Source organism: Saccostrea cucullata, unplaced genomic scaffold, assembly GCF_032062105.1.
Source record: "Saccostrea cucullata isolate Sc308-1 unplaced genomic scaffold, CSIRO_AGI_Scuc_v1 ctg4623, whole genome shotgun sequence".
NCBI lineage: Eukaryota > Metazoa > Mollusca > Bivalvia > Ostreida > Ostreidae > Saccostrea > Saccostrea cuccullata.
The window spans coordinates 6640-29610 of record NW_026931154.1 but is presented as its reverse complement, the minus strand read 5'-3'; the positions used below and the strand labels follow the sequence as shown (position 1 = coordinate 29610).

Here is a 22971-nt window from a genome sequence, read left to right as displayed (position 1 = left end):
TTTCAGTTATGCATGGCATCTTTTGATTTTGCATCCGTCACTTCCGGTCGACACAGGAAGTGACATTAATTTTCGAGATTTTTTGAAAAATTTAACCGTTTTGAATAATGGCAAGTAAAACCTATGTTCACATTAACAATCGTCAACAAAACGCATCCATTTGAATAACTTCCGGTGAAAACTTTCTCTCCTGCGTCAAAAGAAATAGAATAAATGGTTTTAAGTGAGTTTTTTTCAAAGTTTTTATTGTACTTGTGACTTTGACGTCAGCCGGAAATGATGCCTTAATTGTCTAAATTTGTCAAATGATGTCACTTCCGGTGAAACCGGAAAGTAGCCAAAATAGCTTATTTTGAAGGTTTTGACGCAAAAATGAAAACTTTTGAATTTTAGAGACACTGAAGGCATCTTAACTCATTCCTTTCTCTTGTTGACGTCACTTCCGGTCAAAACTCGACGGAAGACCTACTCGTTGCTTTACAACGAGCTTTTCTCTAGTTATTCTTTTTTTTTCTTCTACTTCCTAGACGCCAACTTTGAAGTCTCATATCTCACTCATTTCTCAATGGATTTCGCACAAATTTTCAGAGGTTATAGACGTTAATAAACTCTATCAGAATGCTGTCTAAAATTTCGAAAAGCCACTCCCGGTTTTGAGTTATTACCCTTTAAAGGAAAATTTATATGCTTTCGTTTCCAGACAAAGGCTCAGAGACGGCTAAAGCTGGAGCAGAAATTCTACTGATTTTAGATAAAAGAAGGATTGAAGTTGTGCACATTGGTTTTTGTTTTTCGATTTCTCTATTCAAAATGGCGCTATATCGGGGTCAAAATTAGAACGCTTAAAAGAACCAAAAATTACTCATATTTTTCTTTTTTATCTTAACTAAACTAAAAATATTTTGTTAAAATATATAGAACATAATTTGTGCAGAATTAGAAGATCTTTCAAATGATATGTCTAAAAAAGGGCTGACCCCTACATTAAGGGATCTAGAGGGGCGAAAAGTTTTTTTCCAGATATCTAAAAATTATTGAGAATTTGTTATACATTAAATAAGCAAAGTTGTTCAAAATATCAAGCTTTATCTAATGGGGTTGTCAAAATAGTCCGTCGACGTCACTTCCGACCGAACCGGAAGTAGTCAGAAAATGCATAATTTTTGCCGTTTTGGACAGGTTTTTGGGTAACATGTGTCACTAGAAGCTTAAATATTAATTTTCCGTCCGTCGTCGTTACTTTCGGTCAAACCGGAAGTACCAAGAATGGCTTAATTTTGCAATAATTAACATAGATTTGGAGGATTAACCCATTTTTGGACTTCATTACTCATTTTTTTTTTCAATGAAAGTTACTTCCAGTCAAACAGGACGGAATACCTACTCGTTGCTTTGCAACGAGCTCGGCTCTAGTTTTATTTTAAAGATCGATTGCTGTTCGTTACCTTTGATTTATCTTGATTATAATACAATTTTTTTGAAGCCAAAAACATGTTTCAATTATCAGTTTAGATCTTTCTAAAGTATGCCAATTCATTTGGTATTGAATCTTAACAGGTGACTTAGATTGAATTAATGCAACTTTAGATTAGAATAACTAGAAATAAGTAATAAAAGTATTTCATGATGTTTTATTCAGGTGTTGACAATACCAATATATTAAAAATTGTCAAATGTCGGGGGGGGGGTTGTAATGTTCCTGTGGTTTTGAAAAGACACACTTCCTCATCATAACTATACATTAAATTTGTTTGTTTAGTACTCAGGAGCAGAGAAAAAGATTATTTTCACTTTATAATCTATATAGCCCTGTCCTAGCTATAGACTTCACACCCTGTGGCATGAATTTCAGAATTTTGGTAGAAGATCAATGCTTATTACATTCAAACTAACAGTTCAAAAATTGATTGCTTGATGTCAAGGAGTAAAGGTGAATATTTTAAAGGGTTGCATTAATTTTAATGGTTTTTACCCCACCCCATCAGGCCCCAGGGTGGGGGGGGGGGGGGTAGGGCTATGACATTCACAATTGCTGTTCCTCTTCACCCATAGATTCTATATGCCAAAATTGGTTGAATTTGGATTGAGCAGTTTCAGAAAAAAGCTGAAATTGTTCAAATGTTAACGCTGGACGAATGACAACCGACAACATAAAGTATATCAATAGATATATAAAAGGAGAACCTCAAAGTCCATAACTATAATTAGAATGGGGTGGGATGTCAGGGACAGTTTATTTACTTCCTGTCCAGTCGAATTATTTGGAACATTTTTTGATATCTGTCAGCCCTCCACCTCTCCCTCACAAAGAATCAAATGGTCGTCCCCTAAAGCTAAGTTTTATATTCAATAAAAGGCTAGTATCCTCCACGAGATTTATCTTTAATCTTATTATAACTTTATCTTTATATTGACAGATAAAGATATGTCGGGTATTGAATGCACATGCCGTGGTAACAGGTAAAACAAGGATAAAGCGTAAAAAGAAAATTTAGGATTATGAGGGAGGACATTTTGGATCTTAAGGTGAGACAAGATAATATTTATGATTTAACACACATTACCAAAGCATTATCCATGTGTAAACTAGTAGATCAAAAAATTATTAGAATACATTAATTGATGCCCAAAAGAGGCGCTCTAGGTCAAACTAATATATAATATTATGAGGTGTAAAGTCATTTTTCTTTCTTGATAAAAAAAACTACAAACACAAAGACAATTAATTAACTTAACTTTTCTGTCATTTCCATACGGTTTTGTCCTAATTTCACAGACAAACTAGATTTCCCCATTGTTTTTGCTAGATTTAACATGTTTAAGTATAATTTCTGGTGTCAGTGATCCACGTCTTTACTTAAATGTTTTTACCTTAGTGATGGACCCTTTGGACAGAGCTCAAATACTTCTCCTCTGTGACATGTGCCAAACAGCTGCATTACAGAGTCATTGTGAACTTTGTCAGGTTAACCTGTGTAAGGCCTGTGTAGGGGAACATCTCTCTGATTCATCCATAAGACACAAAGTTGTACCATACAAAAAAAGAAGTTGTACTCCTAACGTGAACTACCCAAAATGCCCAAACCACACCCAGAAACATTGTGAACTTTATTGTGAGAATTGTGACATTCCTGTTTGTTCTACCTGTCTCTCCTCTGATAAACATCATGGACATAAATTACTGTATAGGGGGAAAATAACTCGCGGTGTTAATATTCGCTATATTCACGGTGTTGATTAATCCGTGAATTCAAGAAACAGTGAATAAGCTTTTCAAAATGTATAGATAAGGGAGGAAACTTTTCTTACATACCAATTCCGCGAATTCAAGAAACCGCGACGGGGTCAGAGAAGAGAAAAACGTGAAAATTACAACCCGTGAAATTAATCCCCTATACAGTAACAGATATCTTACAGAAAGTTTCGTTAACGATCACCAAACGAGGAGAAGACTGGCACCGAGAAATTGACAATATTGTCAATAAAAAGAAATCAGAAATTAATGAAATGAAAACTAAACACCTGGCTGTTCTAAACCGACGGGAAATTGAAATACAACAGATTACATCTGAAGTTGAACAGAGCATACGTTATCTGAAGAAACTAGAAGTATTAGACCCCCATGATGTGTCCATAGCATCTACATACAAATCCAGGAATGTTGAATTCAGAAGTTTACCTCTTAAAGTCAAAGTTTCGTTACTAAGTTTCTCTCCTCATCAGATCAACAGAGAACAGCTTCATCAAATGTTTGGTTCTCTGTCAGCATTATCTATAACAACAGAAGAACATGGCTACATACTGAAGACACCAGAAGCTGTATCCTGTCCTCCAGTCAGACCACTGCTTAATGAACCAGAGCTCATCAACACCATATCCACTGCGTATAGACTATACAGTATTTTTTGTCTAAGTGATGAAGAAATCTGGATATGTGGAGATGATAAAATCATGAAACTCTACAGTCTCCAGGGAAACCGACTGAAATCATTCCAAACCAAGTCTGGGAACATACCACTTGACATAGCAGTGACAAGGAGTGGAGATCTAGTTTATACTGACCCTGGTATGAGAACTGTAAACATAGTGAAGAATAAACAGATACAGGAAGTGATCAGATTACAGGGGTGGACACCTCGTTATGTCTGTAGTATCTCTTCTGGTGACCTCCTGGTTACCATGGTCAATGATGTTGAAGAACAATCAAAAGTTGTTCGTTACTCTGGCTCCACAGAGAAACAAGCCATTCAGTTTGATAGTGAAGGTAAACCTCTGTACTCATCCGGTAACTTTAACACGATTGAATACATCAGTGAGAACAAGAACTTGGATATCTGTGTAGCTGACAATGGAGCCGGTGTAGTAGTTGTGGTTAATCAGGCAGGAAAACTCCGATTCAGATACGCAGGCCATTCTTCTACTACAAAGAGATATTCGTTTGAACCAGTCGGCATCACAACAGACAGTCAATTTCACATCCTGACATCAGACTATTACAACCACTGTATACACACTTTAGATCAGGACGGACACTTCCTCTGTTACATCGATAACTGTCATTGACAACTAAAGTATCCATGGGGTTTATGTATAGACACTAGAGACAATCTATTTGTGATCGAGTTTAGTGGTAGATATAAGAAAATTAAATACAAGTAAACGATGTATTGTAAACCAATAACAACACGTTTGTGATTGGAATTTATCCCGTTACCAATCTCACAAGATATTGTATGATTAAACTTTACATATTGTTTTTTTGCCAATGATTATAAAGTGAATAAATAAAAAAAATATATATATATATAACAATTATAGGTAATATCAGAAGAAACTTTGAATATCTGTTTATCTCACTGTGAATATTATGAATAACTAGTGCTAATTGTAACGGGGACCGTTACAGATGTTCCCCAAACGCTCCCCAACTCCCTTTTGGTGCCATATTCCCTGTAAGCTTCATTAAATAAGACAACCTCTATGCATCTGAGATTTTAACAACATAAACAAAGAAGTGTACAAAAATCATTTAAACTTTAGCATTGCACGCGTGCACATGGGAATGCATTTGTGTCATGACCATATCGTCTTGTCTACACAATCTATATTTTTAACATACTGAATATTAAAGTATTTAATCCAAAATTATAAAAAAAAAATACCCTCATTCAAGTGTATGTTTGATTTAACTCATTTCACGTGCACGCACGTGCATACATGAGCGTGGTGACCATACCTTCTTGTAGAAGTCCATTACATCTATCTATGTTCTAAATTCCACCCCGTTTGGGTGAAAACTAAGGGAGTTATAGCTGTTTAAAGTTTCAGCCAATCAGATTGCAGCACATGTGCACGCACGTGTATGCATGTGCATGGTGACCATACCTACTTGTAGAAGTCCATTATATCTATCTATGTTCCAAATCCCATCCTGTTTGGTTGAAAACCAAGGGAGTTATAGCTGTTTAAAGTTTCAGCCAATCAGATTGCAGCGCACGTGCATGCACGTGTTATCATGATAATTGCTTTATTTCATGTTGTAGGATATCCTAATGCATGGCTATGTTCAAAATTTCAAAGGATTTCGTCAAAAAACAAGAAAGAAATTGAGACTTTAGTTGCAGCCAATCAGAGTGTAGTGCACGTGCATGCGCGTGAGATCTTGCTATTTTCACCATGTCGTCATGTCTATACTACTAATATATCCTCACATTATGAGTTTCAAAGCATTTCATTTAAAAATAGAACAGTTGTGGCTATATCTAGTATATTGGTCATTTCACGTGTTGCACGTGCACGCTCTTGCAAGCACGTGCGCGCAAAATGACCTTGATTCCGCAAATCTACATAACATGTCTACTAACCCTAAAAAGGTTTTACCTACATCGGACGAACTGTTTACAAGATCATTCCCGGACAAAAAAGTTCCAGGAAGAAGAAGAAGAAAAAAAAAATAACTAGTTCTAATTGTAACGGGGACCGTTACAGATGTTCCCCAAATGCTCCCCAACTCCCTTTTTGTGCAAATTTCCTTTAAAACTGTTTTCAATATGCTTAGTATCGCAGGATTTCATAAAAGAATTTTAAAAGCTACAATAATATCACTTTTTTGTCATTTAACGCATTGTTCGCAAACGCACGTGCATGCACATGCAAGGTGATCAGGACATGTTGTCTAAACCATTAACATTTCTTTATATTCCAGAAATCATTAAAAAGTCATAAAAATATAAATTTTACCGTTTTTCAAATATATTGTTCATTTTACGCATTGCGTGTGCGCATGTGCATGCAAGCACGACCTTGCATTCAATTTTGATAGCAATATCATGTAGGAATCCATAATACCTATTCATATTCTAAACTTCATCCTGTTTTGTTGAGAAACAAGAAAGATATAGACATGTAAAGTTTTAGCCAATTAGATTGCAGCACACGTGGATTTATGTGCTTTCATGATAATTCTTATATATCATGCGGTAGATCTTCATAATATGTGACTAAGTTCAAAATTTCACAGGATTATGACGTAAAACAAGAAAGATATTGAGACTTTAGTTTCAGCCATATGTAGTAGTAATGAATATGAAATTTTATATTTCATGGTGGTCATGAATTAATGAGTCTCCCCATACCTCGATAATACTGAAAATTAAACTCCTAAGAAAATTAACAATTTCACGGTATATAATAACACAAAATTAACTTGAGAAATCTGAATAACATCAAAATCATTCCTTGACGTAAAGTGATTATTTGAATGCCTTTTTTAAAAGTAATATTTATCAACAACATCAATCTCTTAATTCAATAAAGAAGGATATGGCGATAACGAACAGTATTCAATATCAAAGTCCATAAAACAAAACAAAATGAGAGCAGAGCAAACACAAACACGGACCTCCGAAACACCACAAACAAAATATTGCTTTGATTTTCACTCTAAACTCTCTGGTAAAATACCGGTATACACAGAACTTGTTAAAGGGGTGGAGTAAAACAAGATATAAATTAGAGGTACTGTAAACACTAAGCTCACAAAGTGATACCCCCACCTCCCATATGCCCATATGAGTATAATGGTAGTGCCCACGTTTTGTTTTTGGGAACACAAAATGCGTCAGATCAAAAAGTAAAGTAGAAGATGCATAATGGCACTATGTAACGAAGAATCTGATAAAGTCTCATTAAATGTCATTCAGGAGTATAAGAGGAGATAGTTGTTGATAGAAAAGGGGTACTGCAATGCGTAACAGACAGATAGACAGATATCCTGATCACTATTTTCATGCGGAAATAAAATAATATATGATATTGCTGCATTTCTCTTTTGGTACGACGATTTTCCCCCATCGTAAAACAATGTTAAGCTAGCCCCTTGGGCTCAGTAAATCTTTACTGTTTTAGATTCTGAATCATCGTTGACTTTACGAGTAAAATAGCAAGAATTGTAAAATATAATGAAATCAAGATATAACCAATTTAATCCCAGTTTGGCTAATAGGTCTAATAAGTCTCTTTATCTATCTTTGTTTTCCCCGTAAAAAGTCAAATTTAATCCACAAAGGGTCATTATTCTATAAGGTAATTTTTCTTCACGTGGGGTAGGCAAATTTTTAGGGTGATGACACTTTTTCAACGGGCAAAATGTTCCTTTTTTGAAGTCGAATAAGGGGTCATTTCTTGCTGTAGAACAATGACTCCTGGCCATTATTCTATTGGTGTCATTGCTAGTCTTTACACTGGCCGCTTCCGGCAATATACAATATGATAAAATTATTTTTCAACTGAGCTCTGATTATAATACGATGCAAGATAAGCTGTAAAGAAACAAAAGAATATAATCCTACTTTTTCATAGAAAAAAATGATCAGCAGTTTTAGGGGATGTCTTAAAGATATGTTCATTTATATTCTTATGACATTGGAGAAATGTTTTATAATTTCCTGCTAGAAATCTATTTTTGTAAATAGAGAAATGATCTTCTGATTTGTCAGACATATTTTTCACAGGAAAATTAGTTATTTAAACTTTTACACTTCTTTGAACATATTTCAATAATTGAACAGACTTTCTAAACACCCTTTATTTAAACTTCTCAGACCGTCAGATAAAAATATCTTAGGTATTTAAATCATGCACAACCTTGTAACAGGTAAAAATCTGGAATAAAGACCAGGAAGTAAATTGTAGAATATGTCAGATTTCAAGGAGGCCATATTTGATCTCAAGGTGAGACAACACAACATTTAACTTTAACATCTGTCATTATCAATCTCAAGTGTAGTAAAATACAATTAATTTATATCTAAAATACATCAGAGAGCTGAACTTGATTTTACCTATTATACAAATAACTATAATGTGCAATGTTTTTTTTCTAAATAACATTCTCAAACATTAAGAATTTTAGAAAGCATTTTAAATTTATTTTTCCTGTCATTTATAAAGTGACTGTAATCTTCTTAGCAAACATAACCTCTTATTGGGTCTTTTGTTTAGCTGACGTGATTCATACAAATTGTTTGGCCTTTGTTTTCATATTAAATTTGACTTAGTTCAGTAACCTGATCAATGCATAGGGCACCAGTGCTTACTCCTAGTAACCAAAAAACTTGAAGTTCTAGGAGGTTAGTGTTAATGCCTTCTTTATTCATGTTATTGTTTTGTACTGATTATAGATTTTTTTAAATCGATCAATTTTCTTATTCTCTTTTTATCTTACAATTTCAACTACAAAATAAAATTCTTGAATGCATTGTTCTTGTTTGAAATTCAATACTATAGTCAGTGATCTAAATTTCCATTTATTTTAATATAGAGTTATCTAATCGTTTGACCAAAAAAAAAGAAACAGTAATGGATCACCTGGACAGAGCTCAAGTACTCCTCCTCTGTGACCTGTGTCAAAGAGATGCATTACAGAGTCATTGTGAACTTTGCCAGATTAACCTGTGTAAGGCCTGTGTAGGGGATCATCTCTCTGATTCATCTATAAAACATAAAGTTGTACCATACAAACAAAGAAATTCTACTCTTAGCTTTCCAATATGTCGAAATCATACCCAGAAACATTGTGAACTTTACTGTGAAAAATGTGAAATTCCTGTTTGTTCGATCTGCATCTTCTCTGATAAACATCATAAGCATAAAATAATTGATATTTTGCAAAAATCCAGCTTCATTAAAGAAACTCTAAACAAGGATTCGATAGAACTAGAAAGAAGAATACTTCCTACTTATGAGGAAATCGCAGCAGAATTAAACTTTGAAAAAGTAAACTTAGAAAAACATTATGAGAAACTGACAACAGCTGTCACGAACCAAGGAGAGGACTGGCACAGAGAAATTGACATCATAGTCAACAAAAAGAAATCTGAAATTGATGAGATGAAATCTAAACACCTAGCTGTTCTGAATAAAAAGGGTCAAGAAATTGAACAGATATTATTTGATGTAAAACACAGTCTGTTTGATCTCAAGAAAATATTAAATTCAAATGAAAGTTTCCTATCCACTGCTTACAAATCTAGGAATGCTGAATTCAGAAGTTTACCTCCTAAAGTCAACGTTAAATTACCAAGTTTTTATCCTCATCAGATCAACACAGAAAGGGCCAATAGAAAGTTTGGTTCTCTTTCAGCATTATCCATTACAACAGAAGAACATGGCTACACAATGAAAACACCAGATACTGTATCATGTTCTCCAATCAAACTACTGCTTGATCAACCAATGGTCATCATCACCATACATGTAAGCACTAGGAATATGGACAGTGTGACCTGTCGCAATGACGAAGAAATCTGGACATATGGGTATGACAAAATCATGGAACTCTACAACCTTCAGGAAAAACTACTCAAGTCAATCCAAACCAAGTCTGGTAACATACCACGAGGTATAACAGTAACAGGTAGTGGAGATCTAGTTTACACTGACCCTGGAACAAGAAGTGTGAACATAGTAAAAAATGAACAGATACAGGAAGTGATCAGACTACAGGGGTGGAGACCTTTCAATGTCTGTAGTACCTCCTCTGGTGACCTGCTGGTTACCATGGGGAGTGATGATTATAAACAATCAAAAGTTGTCCGTTACTCTGGATCTACAGAAAAACAAATCATTCAGTTTGAAAGTAAAAGTAAACCTCTTTATTCGCCTTACAACCTTAAATACATCAGTGAGAACAGGAACTTTGATATCTGTGTGGCAGACTGCGGAGTCAATGCAGTAGTGGTGGTTAATCAGACAGGGAAACTCCGATTTAGATACACTGGTCATCCCTCTTCTACCAACATACCATTTAAACTGGCCGACATCACAACAAACAGCCTGAGTCAGATCCTGACAGCAGACTGCAACAACCACTGTATCCACATCTTAGATCAGGACGGACAGTTCCTCCGTTACATTGATAACTGTGATCTACACTGTCCATATGGTTTATGTGTAGACACCAGAGACAACCTCTTTGTTGCTGAGTGTGACAGTGGTAAAGTAAAGAAAATCAAATACGTGTTAAGCAATGTGTAGAAATAAATTTTGTGACTGAGAATCAGATACTAGGAGATAATTTCTCTGTGTCTACGTGAATTAGAACTGTGAAAAAATTCAATTACTCTAAAACAGCAGATTTTAATATACGGCACAAGAGGCCCTTTGCTGCCTACTAGTAACTCAATGCTTTTCCATGGTCCTGTGGTTTCAATCAGAAGATTTTTTCTATAGAATTTATGTACATGTATATTCATAGTCTTAAGTAAAACTTTTATCAAACATTGTGCAACGCCTCTCAGAAGCTTGCTTATATTTTGTATTTGTCAGAGCTGTTTGCATACATGTGATGCGTACCTACTGTACATGAAATGTCACATTTATTTTTAGTTTGAGTTAGTGGATCACAGTGAGTTATTAAAATTCATGGGTAATGCAAAATACCTTGAAAGAATAAGATGGGACAAGAGCCAATCTAGGCCCCCTCTTCAAAAAAACTAATATTATATGTAATCCAAGGGTATTCCCAAGTTTAACAGGAAATGATATTTTTTTGGTGTTATCCCTGTAATTTGGTTGCCTAGCAACACATCAAATATAACAACCATGAATTGAATTTAAAGTCAATTTCAGAAACATTTATTTATAGAATTATGTATGTATTCCATATTTTTTAAGTAACACATGATAAAAATCCTAGAAACATTGTAAATTGTAGGTGGAATACAGAATTTTTTTTTCCATGGCAACCGAACACGTCCCTAGTAACAACTTTAAATGCATAAAAATATTGAGAAAAAGGAATGTTTGTGTACTGTGATATGAAATTGTAAGGTTCAATGTTTGTATCTTAAGGATTAAGATCTATGTATCTTTAGAATTCAAAATTTTATCCTACAGGCATAAAAGAAATCCTTAGCAACAGCGTTACAGTCATAAAAAAAATGTATAAAAGTGTATGAAGATTTCTTAACAGTTTGTATGCAACCACGGTGAACATCAGAACAACAAATAATAATGTGACAGTCACATATTTTTTGTGTATTTTGTGTACAATGTCTATATACATAAAATATAATTAATAGAGTAAAAATTAAACTTTCAGTTACCCAATAAACCCTTAGTAACCATAAATCCCTATTAACCAAATAAAATATCAAAAATAAAGAACTATGCACGATAATTCTCGATTCCTGCCTACATGTTACACTTCTTTGAAAATTGATCGAATATAAATGGCAACTTGGTTTACAGCTTTATTCAAGTTTTACAAAAATTATAACGTTATATATATTATTCTCTTGCCAAATACTAGTACGTTTTGCGAAAATTCGTACAATTATCTCCATACATACATAGATGAAAATATGTTCATTTCGATCAATGGACTTTGGGAACTCGGCAGAAAAAACAACATTTGTAGTTCTTTTTATTTATTAAGAGCCTGTCTACGAGAAAACCATGCAGATATATAGAAAAATGCTCTGGGAGGCACTCTCAAGAACAAACTAATTTTTATTATTAACTTAAAGGACACCCATTGAGAGTCAGAAATATGTTGTTTATTTTTGCATCGGTTGTTTCTATTTTTAGTAACAGCCAATAATTCATTTTGGTCAATATTCAAGGGAAAATGCAAAAAAGTTGGTGTAAAAATGACAATTTCAATATTTAAAAGTAAAAAAGAAAAAACAATACATAAATAAAAGGGCAACATGTTCTCATAGAAATAAGTCCCAAAATTAAGCTGGAATCAATTTTTTTGTAAAACCCCTATATAGAAGCCTGTCCCGAGGACACAGATATTGGCATGGTGCCAAGAAATGATAATGGTTCATTTTTTGTTAATATTCAGGGATACATTTCTTAGAAAGTGACGCTTCTTTTTTCAGAATTTTGTGCATTTAAGAATCTCTAGGATATTATCCCAACAATATGTAAAATCCACCTTTGGACTCTCAAGGACAGAAAAGTTATATCGTAATGAAATTACCTCAAATTCAAATGATGGAAAAATTCATGATTTTATAAGTTTTACTATTAACAGTAATTTTAATGAATTTGGTGTATAATATTTACAAATATAAACAATAAGAATTATTTTTAATTTTATAAAAGCTATAAATATTTTTTTCCTGCTTTTCCTGTGAAAAAAAAACCTATTTTACTATTTCTTTAGATTTTGTTAGAATTATCTCCCCTGTTGCGCTCTTCTGTAGAGAAGGTAGATAATGATTATGTTTACAAAGTGTATAAACAGATTTCTGTCATCTAATCGTTTTAGGCATAAATTATGTGTGATTTGAAGAAAATTGTCCCTCCTGTGAATGTAATTTGTTACGTATATACTAGTGGCCCATGTATAAAAGGCATAAAAAACTAGTGCTAATTGTAACGGGGACCGTTACAGATGTTCCCCAAACGCTCCCCATGTCCCTTATCGTGCCTTATTCCTCTAAGACCTTTTATAAATATGCTAAGTATCCCAGGATTTCATTTAAGAATATAAAGGTTACAATGATATCAACTATCAACGATATATTGTTTAACGTTTTGCATGCGCGCACACGTACATGTACATGCATATGCAAGATGATTTTGGCATGCTGATTAAGCGATTAACATATCTTTCTATCCCGCGAATCAAAGAAAAAAATACATATATAAATTAACCATTTTTCAAGCATATGTCATATTTCTAATATATCGATTCACATTTTATTTCTCTACTTATTTTAACCTCGGGCTCAAAGTTGGTTTTATTCCGACGACAAGGCAGGGTTAAAGTCGACTAAGGGTATCACGCCAATACCTAACCAATCAAAATGAACTTATGTTCTAAATTCACCAGTTCAAACGAACATAAATTATTTATAAATTAAACTCAAAACACTTTATATAGGATGAGCTCGCATGCGCGAGTGCAACAGACTTTAATGAAATGTATACAGTATACAAAGCACAGTCTTTAGTTTAACTTCTGAAATCCATATCATTCTACAAAAGAAAAGAATTAAAATAAAACGACAGTCAACATTAAACAACATTTTAACATGTACAAAATATCGATCATACTGAAAGGGGTGGGTGGGGCGGGGGATAAGTCTGTTGCAAAGTAGCAGCGAACTTCGAATAACTTTAAACACCCGAAAATCTACCTTATACGTGACTGAATCATGCGTAGCACGGATTCAACCTATTCACCCGTAAACACATACTACAGTAAACAACCAATCGATCTCCTTTACCGATGGACTTAATCTACATACATAACAAACACACGTGTTTTACCATAACTTTTATAAATATATTTATTCAATAGTAGTTCCATACATGGAAAAGGGATTTTCCTTTCTGTTCAGAATTTTTTTTAATATTTCCTCTCAGGCCATTTTGACAACTCTGATACCTGTGCCTGGTAAATTTTATATACTTTGTAAATAAATATATAAAGGTTTTTTGACCGGAACTATTCATTTTTTCCAATGCATAGGGGGCTACTCTCTGGGTTTTACAAGAGATGTTTAAAAAAAACATTCGTGTCAGCTAATATGACCTATATTGTTTAACACCTTCTTATTAATATTTTTTTCATGAATGCAAATATCTGATTATTTTACGAAGGAGCGTACATGTATATTGATTTTTAATATACCGAAAATCGCTATTTCTGGGGACTGCGTAATTCTAAAAAAAAAATTCAAATAAATTTCAAAGGTAAATTAAACAAAGGATGCTTGATATTAAAATATTATTTCAAATCAGTAGAATTGAATGCTATTAACGACATCTGAATAAATAGGCTATAAAAAGTTTATATGCCAACTTTGGTCATCTGCACTTTAATTTTAAACACGACAGGATTTGTAATTTTTTCTGTATAAATTAATAATTTCTATATACTTTGGAAACTCAAATGAAATATTTTAATACACTTTCCTCGAGCTCTTTTCTGCAGTTTTCCTGAAATTTTATGTGGGTCCGAGGTGTTATTTGAGTTTAACAGTGATTCTCTACGCTGCCATTAATTTGATTTGTTTGTGTGTGTGTGTGTGTGTGGGGGGGTATTTTTATTCTTAACCTATTTAACGTTGGAGTTGAATCTTGTATCTTATTCCAAGAACTTAAGATTGATTGTGACATTTGGATGAAAGGTCAAGGTCATTAAAAACCACCACCTCTTTAACTTCTAACCTGTCAACCGAAATAAACTTTGAAAGGTGTTTCTAGATACATGTACATGTACTTCATGTTTCTTTTTATCCTTGGGTCAAGGACAAAGGTTAAGGTCGATTTCAAGTTCATAGGTCAAGGTGATTTCGGTAAATAGCTAATATCAACATTTTATTCAGGTTACCAGTGACCTTGACCTAAGTTTCAAGGTCAAGGGTAAAAAGATCTGCATGCTTCAGTATGTCACATGTCTTGACATTTAGAAGTTCTTAATTCTGCATGAACATCAAACACTCAAGTATACTGTCTTTTAATACATTGTGTGCGGTCGCATGTGCATGCACGTCCATGCATTTACTTTTGATAGTAGTATAATGTAGGCAATCATTATATCTATTCATATTTGAAATTTCACCCTGTATTATTGAGAACCAAGAAAGTTGTAGGCATTTAAAGTTTTAGCCAATCAGATTGCAGCACATGTGCATGTGCGTGCGTTCATGATTATTCTTATATATCATGCTGTAGATCTTCATAATGTAAGACTATGTTCAAAATTTCAAAGGATTTTGTCAGAAAACAAAATAGATATTTAGACTTTTAGTTTCAGCCAATCGCAGCGAAGGGCACCTGCATGCGCGTGAGATCTTGCTATTTTGACCATGTCATCATGTCTATACTACTATTATATCCTTATATTATGAGTTTCAAAGCATTTCATTCAATATTTAAAAAGTTACGGCTAAATCTATTATATTGGTCATTTCACGTGTTACACGTGCGCGCACACGCACGCACGTGCGCGCAAAATGACCTTCGTTCCGCACATCTACATAACATACCTAGTGACCCTAAAAAGGTTTCACATAGATCGGATGAGTAGTTTACGAGAACACTCGCGGACAAAAAAGTACCGGAGAACAAAGAAAAATTCAGAAAAAGTAAAAACAATATGTTCCCAAACTCCGTTTGGGGAACATAATTATGAAAACCATCGGGATCGATGTACGGTTCCGTAACCACGTGTAAACATTATGGCATCCTGAGACGTTTTGTTACCGATTTGTACGTCCTCAGAAAAAGATTCAGGTGCGTGAATTGTTTAAGAGTCTTCAGATTCTGGCTCTGATTTTGATGAATATGATTCTGACAGCAAACATTCATTTGGTAGCAAGACGGATGTAGTGATGATGATACCGAATCAACAATGTTTGAATTTGAAAAAGAAACAGGTAGGTGGATCTTGGTTTATAATACTATGTACCTTATAAAAAGGCTTATTGATATGAAAAAAATAAATAAATAAACAATTTTGATGGGGACTTGATTATGGACAAGAGGAGATTTTTTACAAGACACTATCAGGTCTGGTACAATCACTAGATTTAGCTATGTATGTAGCTTGATTTACCTACTTAGTTAGCTTTATTTACTTACATGAAGTAGCTTTATTTAGCTACCAAAGTAATTTATTTCTATAAAAAATACCTACGTGGCTAAATCTAGTGATTGTACTGGACCTGAATATATACCTAGCAAACCTGTCAAGAGAAATTTCAAGGTTGGTACTTGTGCATGTAGCAATAAAAATATCTGTATAAATTCAACAATATTGCAAAATATTCACATCTGCAGAATTATAAATAGCATATTATAAGTAGCCTTTGTGGGGTGATGAAGAGGGAATGAAAAGTTGAATAGGTCCAGGGTTTTCAAAGACTGTTTACTAATAGGGTACATTAAGAATTGAATAGGTGGGTCTTCACTGTCAATTAAATCATCATTATTGCCTGATATGTGGGCTGCATGATTATAAAGAATCTCACTAAACAAAATATTTTTTTCAGATATTTATGAAATGTTATGAAGATGGCTACAGTTATGATTTTCAGCTTTTCATATATGATTAAAGGAAGAAGAGTTGTCAAATACTTGTGCAGACTTTAGTTTTCAAATTAAAGGTCACCATGTGTTCTTTGACAGGTTTGTGTTTAAAAAATAACTAATATTATAAATATAAGTCTGGGAAATTATACTTTGTAAAGAATATTTCCTTTCATTTTTATATTTCTCGTGCAATTTCAGATTATTCAAATTCATTTCCCTGGTTAGGGCTGGGCTTTACAATGGGATTTTCAGCTGTGGAGCTATAAAGAATTACTACATAGGGTTTCCAATGTAGCTTTGTGAACAGAATCCAGAAATAAGAAGAGGAGAGACAATGCAGATGCAGCATTAGCATTACCAATTACTTACCACTGCTGAGAAAATGGTAAAGATATGTTATATTATTATACCTCTACTGTAATTACTCTGTATAAATTAATACCATAAAAAAATCTCTATTTCCCCGAGAAGTGATTATTGCCCTCATCTGAAGACTACTCCCTGGAAAATCAGAGCTACTCCCTGGGACTACTCCCTCATGAATATTTATTATCAAAGTGTTCAGAGGGTGGGGCGTTCTAGGAATCTCGAGTCTGTGACGTCATGTTATTAGCAATGTAGCTATGACGTCAAAACATTTCGATGTGCGATGTCAAAATCATACTTGAATTCTACCAAAATGAAGACAACGATAATTTTTCAAATGTCAGTGAAAATACTTTTTTAAAATAATTTAATTGTTTAAGGACACGATGCTTCACTTATCAAACAATGTGTTAAACCACATGCATTTGTAATTATGCCTCTACAGGTTTTTTTAAAATGTCGGAATATCTGGTGAAAAAAATTTAAATCGCCTATCATTGTTTCGGTATAATAAAAAAGTTATGGAATGGGAACTCGGGAAATAGCAAATTTAAAGTTCCCCTCGGCAGAGAACTATTTCATAAATTTGCTATTTCCCTCATACCCATTTCCTAACTGTATACTATAGTGCATGGATAGGAATTGCCTTGTCTGTCTGTTGATTTGCCACATGCATTTTCCCTACTCTTTTACTTTACTTCAAGGATATGAAGCTCTTGTTTTCTTCAAAGATAGCCAGAAGAATTTGTGAAGAATCTTACCCAAGTCATTTGATGACATTTTCTTCAATTGATAAATATAAATGTAGCATTATCATAAACATGACATTTATTTTAAAAATCTTAGAATATGTCTAGTATGTTTTATTTCAATTTTAATTTGAAAACTGTCCTTTTTCACAGGTACATGCTTTGAGTACTACTTTTGTGTATTTTGAGACAATCCAGTTGTTCTTTAAACCAGAAGTGGAAATTTCAGTGCTTGTTAAATTTCTCCAGAAGTTATTGGATGCTACATAGGAAGAAAATGGGGTCATACTGAACAGAATAGTTTGGATACACCTTATAGATTTTGAAAGCTTGAGACCTCAAGATCAACCCAAATGGTGTACCAAACATGAAGAAAAAAAGACAGTTTATGATTGAAGAAGCGTGTGTAGTAGCCAAAATTTCAGGGTATTTCATATATGTTAACTTATACGATTTTATTGGTACATGTACTTAAACATTGTTAATATCTTGATATTTAATATGTATCAGGTTTCACTTGCAGGAATACACAAAAATTCAGAGTAAATTTTAAGTGTTTGTTATGTTAGAAAAGATCAAAGTTCAAGGTCAACAGTGCTTTAGTTTTACCAAATATAACACTATTATAAAGACTAATTTCCTGTATACAGGTATAGCAAATAATTCAGAATATGATTTGGGGAAACTGTGATTTTTTCTTTTAAATCCTACCTTAATTTAGAACCATCATGTATACTTAAGCAAGTAGATTTTTTTCAAGCATACACAATTTCAAGGTCATTTTAATTTTGGAAGTTAATATGAAATATCAGGAAGCATTCAAGCATTGTAATTTTTTTGTTGTTGAATGTACTTAGTTATTGAGTAATATTCAAATTTTAATCTGCAATGAAATTAAAAATTATAAATGTTTTAATTTGTTGATTTTTAACACTCCGTGTTTATTCATTTTGAGTTTTTTGCCATGACAATATGTCTGTCAAGAAAATTGCTCTGATATTCCTTTTTGTTCAGTTTGACCCTTGACCTTTGACATTGTGACCTCAAAATCTAAAGGGGTCCTCTACTTTTCAAGAAACCAGTGTACTAAATTTGATGTTTGTCAAGCAATGGGTCCTCAAGATTTTGAATGATTAAAATCTACATACTGGTATATCGAGAATTATAACCCTTGACCTTTGACCTTGTGAACTCCAAATTAAAAAGGGCCATCTACTTATTAGTAGGTACCAGTGTACTAGGTTTATTATCTATCAAGCAAATGTTGTTTTTTTTTTAAGATAAGAGAGAACACACTTGGTCTACTGATTGACAAACAGGTACTAAGCAGTATGTGAATATCACCCTGCTCAAAGAAAATGTAAAATAATACAATTCTGGTACCCCCCCCCCCCCTTAAAACCCCATTAAACCCCCTAAGAAATTATTATTGATTGAAAACAAAAATGTACAATATACTGGTATTTTTCAACAGCAAAATTTAAATTTTTGAAAATATTTAAATCAGCAAAATAACTCCTTGTTGAAGTTCAGGGATGAGAAAATTTGAAAATTCACAAAAAAGTGTCCAACTTTAAGTAAAAAGTACAGCAAAATATTTGAGAGTCCAAAGACAGATTTTTTATATAATGTAGACAGACATGTTGTCTAATAATTGGTATGAGATCGAGTTGATTCTAGGCGTCACTTTCTGAGTTATAGGTTTTTGAAAAGTGAATATTTTCACCAGTTTTCAAAAATCTGGAAATATGCCAGATTTGTGACCTTTTTGCACTTAAACGGGGGCACAGTTTGTGATTATGAAAAAAATTCCGAAACAAGTGTATCTTGTTACTTTCAACCACACATAAATATTGTATATAATTATCAAGTAAAATGCTGAATTTTTAATTATAAAATCTTATAAAATTCCTGTTTTCACCCTGCGTAAGGACCAATAATTCTATTTTTAGTAACAGTGTCGATTTAACCCCTTAAGTGAGACCACACTGAAAAAAAATTTGTGGCAAAATATTTCATATTATGGAAGAAATTTACACACAAAACATGAAGTTGATCTGAGAACCTTGCTCCCATAACCTCTTGCATGGTTTTCTCGTAGACATGCTCTTAAACTATGATAAGATATCTCTTTATGTACTAAGTATTTTTCTATTTCAATATACAGCAGCAATGACCTCTCATTTTTATATAAATTAAAAAACAGCACTTCCTATTCTGCAATGATTATATTTTGCATTAGGTCACTCTAACAGGTTTGATCCATTCATGTATTGTATGAGACTAGACTATTGCCACATAAAATGCAGTTTTTCTTTTGGCATCTGTGGCTACAAATTGAAGACTTTATTTTACAAAAGAAACTTATTTTGATATGGATATGAAAATGTATAAATTGAATGTGAACATACAAGTTATACTTATGTTCGATCGTAGTTGTCGCGTGTTCGAAATTGGGTCCACGTAATTTGTTGGTAAATAAAACAGTTCGCAGGGTTGGGCGTTTATCTAAGCTCGCTCGGTTCTTTGAATATCAAGTTGCTAGGTAGTAAGGTACACCGTGTATAAAGAACATTTTGTGTAAAAAATGGACGATATACAAATTAAATCTTCTGTAGATGATTTAGAATTGGGATTATCTTGAGATTATTTGTATAATATTGAAAATAAAGAGCTAACGAGCAGCATCCTGTTTACGACACATGTGTATGTTGATTATTTAGTTCTTAATAAATTCATATATGGATGAACGAAGTGAGGGAGAATATAATATATCAAAACTAGCTAGAAACCAAATCTGTCAGAGATGGTAGAATCTTTATGTTTGCAAAGATGAATTATAAACGTGTACCCTTGATGCTATACCAGTAGCTGCATTCAAAACCGTATGTGCATTACAGAATAATCAGAATAAAAAAACATGTAACTGATAACCCCACTAATTTTATTTCGTTTCCATGAATTTTTATTTCGTTCCCACGAATTTTATTTCGTGGCCACAAATTGAAATAAATCTCATACCATGTCCCATACGAGCTACCGTAATTATCTCAGTGGATAGGGGCATTTTAGGGGCTCACACATACATGTAGCAGAAAAAAGAAAGGGGCGTGGTTCTTTTCTCCTATGATTTAAAACTGTTGTATTAAAGATTTTACATGAATGATAAGTGTCAAACATACGGTGAAAATGATAGCGTGTTTACAAAGGGGCAGCTAATTTTAAGCAGGGGTTTAAAAGGCATTTTAAGGTGTATGCAACCAAAATTCTAGAAAGTTATATGATCTTCCTACTAAGTTCCTAGACAAGTAATACTTAGGTAGTTACTTAGTAATACTATTCAACACACATCAGGGTATTATCATTGTCCCAGCAATACAGGTCCCTTAAACCCAAGGTTTAATCTTGTTAAAAACAAGAAAGTCCCCCAAATTCCGTCAAAGATCATTTAAGCGGAAAAAATGCAAACTTTATTTATAATTCAGCAAGAAAAACCCGCATACAAAAAATTACGCAGCTCAATATTTGCAAATGTTTAGAAAAAACGTGAAGAAAAACAAGTGGCACATGTGAACTGAAAGAGTACACCATCTAGACATAGCTGTAGATCTGTAGCATTACGGTTTTTTATATTTGTCTTTGACCATGGTTATGGTCAAAGACAAATATAAAAAACCATAACGCTACAGATCTGCAGCTAAGCTAGACAGACAGACGGACGGACACAGACAAAATCTACAGCTCCCTCCAGTGTCACCGGTAGGAAACAAATAAGCTGATATTGGATCTACCTGGTAACAAGTAAAAAAATAACCAAAAAAATAAATAAATAAAAAATAACAAACTGTAAAATACACAATGCATTTTATGTCGCAGACTCCCCTATACATGTAGCTTAATCTATACGTGGAATATTGCAACAAATTTCTTCCCCTTTACTTCACTACATTCTCTTAACAGTGGAAAAACTTATAAGCATACTCGTATATACTTTTTAAAATAGTCTTACATTGTACAGTGTCATGTATGTATGCGGCAAATATTTGCATTTTCATACATCATTAAAGGGTGGGAAGGGGGGGGGGCAATTTATCTGTCCGAATTTACCCAAGCAGACAGCTACAGTCCTTCAGCTTTTGTAACCCTAGATCAGCATTGTAATAATTTCGTCAAGAGTTTACAAAAAATAATTTTTAAACTTTAACTTGAATCTCATTGTCTGATTTCGTTTCCTGTAGGATACTTTAAACATTATATAGTGACATCCTCCCTTTATTAGTTCATAATTTAACTAGGAAAAAAACTAGATCTACCACAATTTGATCAAAAAGATTTTAGAGTGATAATTCAATTTCACTCAAAGTACACATGTATTGTAGCCTCATGTTACATAATGACAATACCAAAACAAAAATGGATTTTCCATTGTATTTACATGTACGAATGAAAAAAAATGGATACAGAAAGTCATATCGGTGAATCAGAATCATTGATTTTCAGTAAGAATTTAAATCAAATATCATTTTATAATATTTCCTTACTATAAGACGACTGATTATTGAGATACTTACGAAATTGGTATTTTATGAGGAAAAATGATTAGGGCCTGTCAATCTACAAGTTCATGAAATATTTGTAACGTACGACAGATTCACCTTTTTTTCACTGTCAAATTATGATTTAAGGTTTTACAAGAGGCTTTAGACCCTTCAGTCCCAGGGTTTCAGTTTCCAATTCTGTAGCTATAAAATGACTTTGAGTTGCAAAAAGGATCTTGGAAGGAAAGTATAGCTTGCACCCCCGGCCATCCTCAATAGAACCTCATTTTTCATAATATTAATTTTGTGTGATCTTTTAAAGAAAAAAAAACAATAAGAACAAGTTGTTAAGTGAGTACATGTACATTGTTTCTGTAAGGATGAATCTAGGATGTCTTTGTACTCTCGTCATCCAGAACTTGTTGTTGTGTTGTTTTTTTTAAATCTCATATTCCCATCAATAAATATTTTTTTTAATAGTAATAAAATGAAAAATACAAATCCACCTTGTTACGAGGGCTGTTCAATAAATAATGTCCTCGGTGCTCAGAGAGAAGCAAAAGACGCTTTTCAATGATTTAGTCTTCATGATTTTACTACACTGTAAAAACAGTGTTTAGAATCTAAACACAAATCTAAACACATTTTTTGTATCACTTTTTTTACACGTTTAGCGCTAAACATGTCTCATTTCTAAACACGTTAGACTTCATGTGTTTAGTTGCTAAACACGTTTAACCCCTAAACACTTTTTTCTAAAC

General features: G+C 33.3%; 2 protein-coding genes and 1 long non-coding RNA gene across 3 annotated transcripts; all 3 read left to right on the top strand.

Moving 5' to 3' along the window:
- Positions 1–3719: 3719 nt before the first annotated feature.
- On the top strand, positions 3720–4563 carry LOC134231607 (uncharacterized). Its single transcript, XM_062713592.1, has one exon. It carries the CDS (start codon positions 3748–3750, stop codon positions 4561–4563), a length of 816 nt encoding a protein of 271 aa, XP_062569576.1. The 5' UTR covers positions 3720–3747.
- A 4270-nt stretch (positions 4564–8833) lies between these two features.
- Positions 8834–10782, top strand: LOC134231606 (tripartite motif-containing protein 2-like). The gene has a single exon (XM_062713591.1). It carries the CDS (start codon positions 8860–8862, stop codon positions 10534–10536), a length of 1677 nt encoding a protein of 558 aa, XP_062569575.1. The 5' UTR covers positions 8834–8859; the 3' UTR covers positions 10537–10782.
- A 4964-nt stretch (positions 10783–15746) lies between these two features.
- On the top strand, positions 15747–18456 carry LOC134231605 (uncharacterized). Its single transcript, XR_009984585.1, has 3 exons — positions 15747–15902; positions 16756–16942; positions 17826–18456. It is a non-coding gene; the product is annotated as an uncharacterized LOC134231605 (long non-coding RNA).
- Positions 18457–22971: the final 4515 nt, after the last annotated feature.

Coding starts and splice junctions, on each gene's coding strand:
- LOC134231607 (XM_062713592.1), top strand. CDS start 3,748: ATGTTTGGTTCTCTGTCAGCATTATCTATAACAACAGAAGAACATGGC.
- LOC134231606 (XM_062713591.1), top strand. CDS start 8,860: ATGGATCACCTGGACAGAGCTCAAGTACTCCTCCTCTGTGACCTGTGT.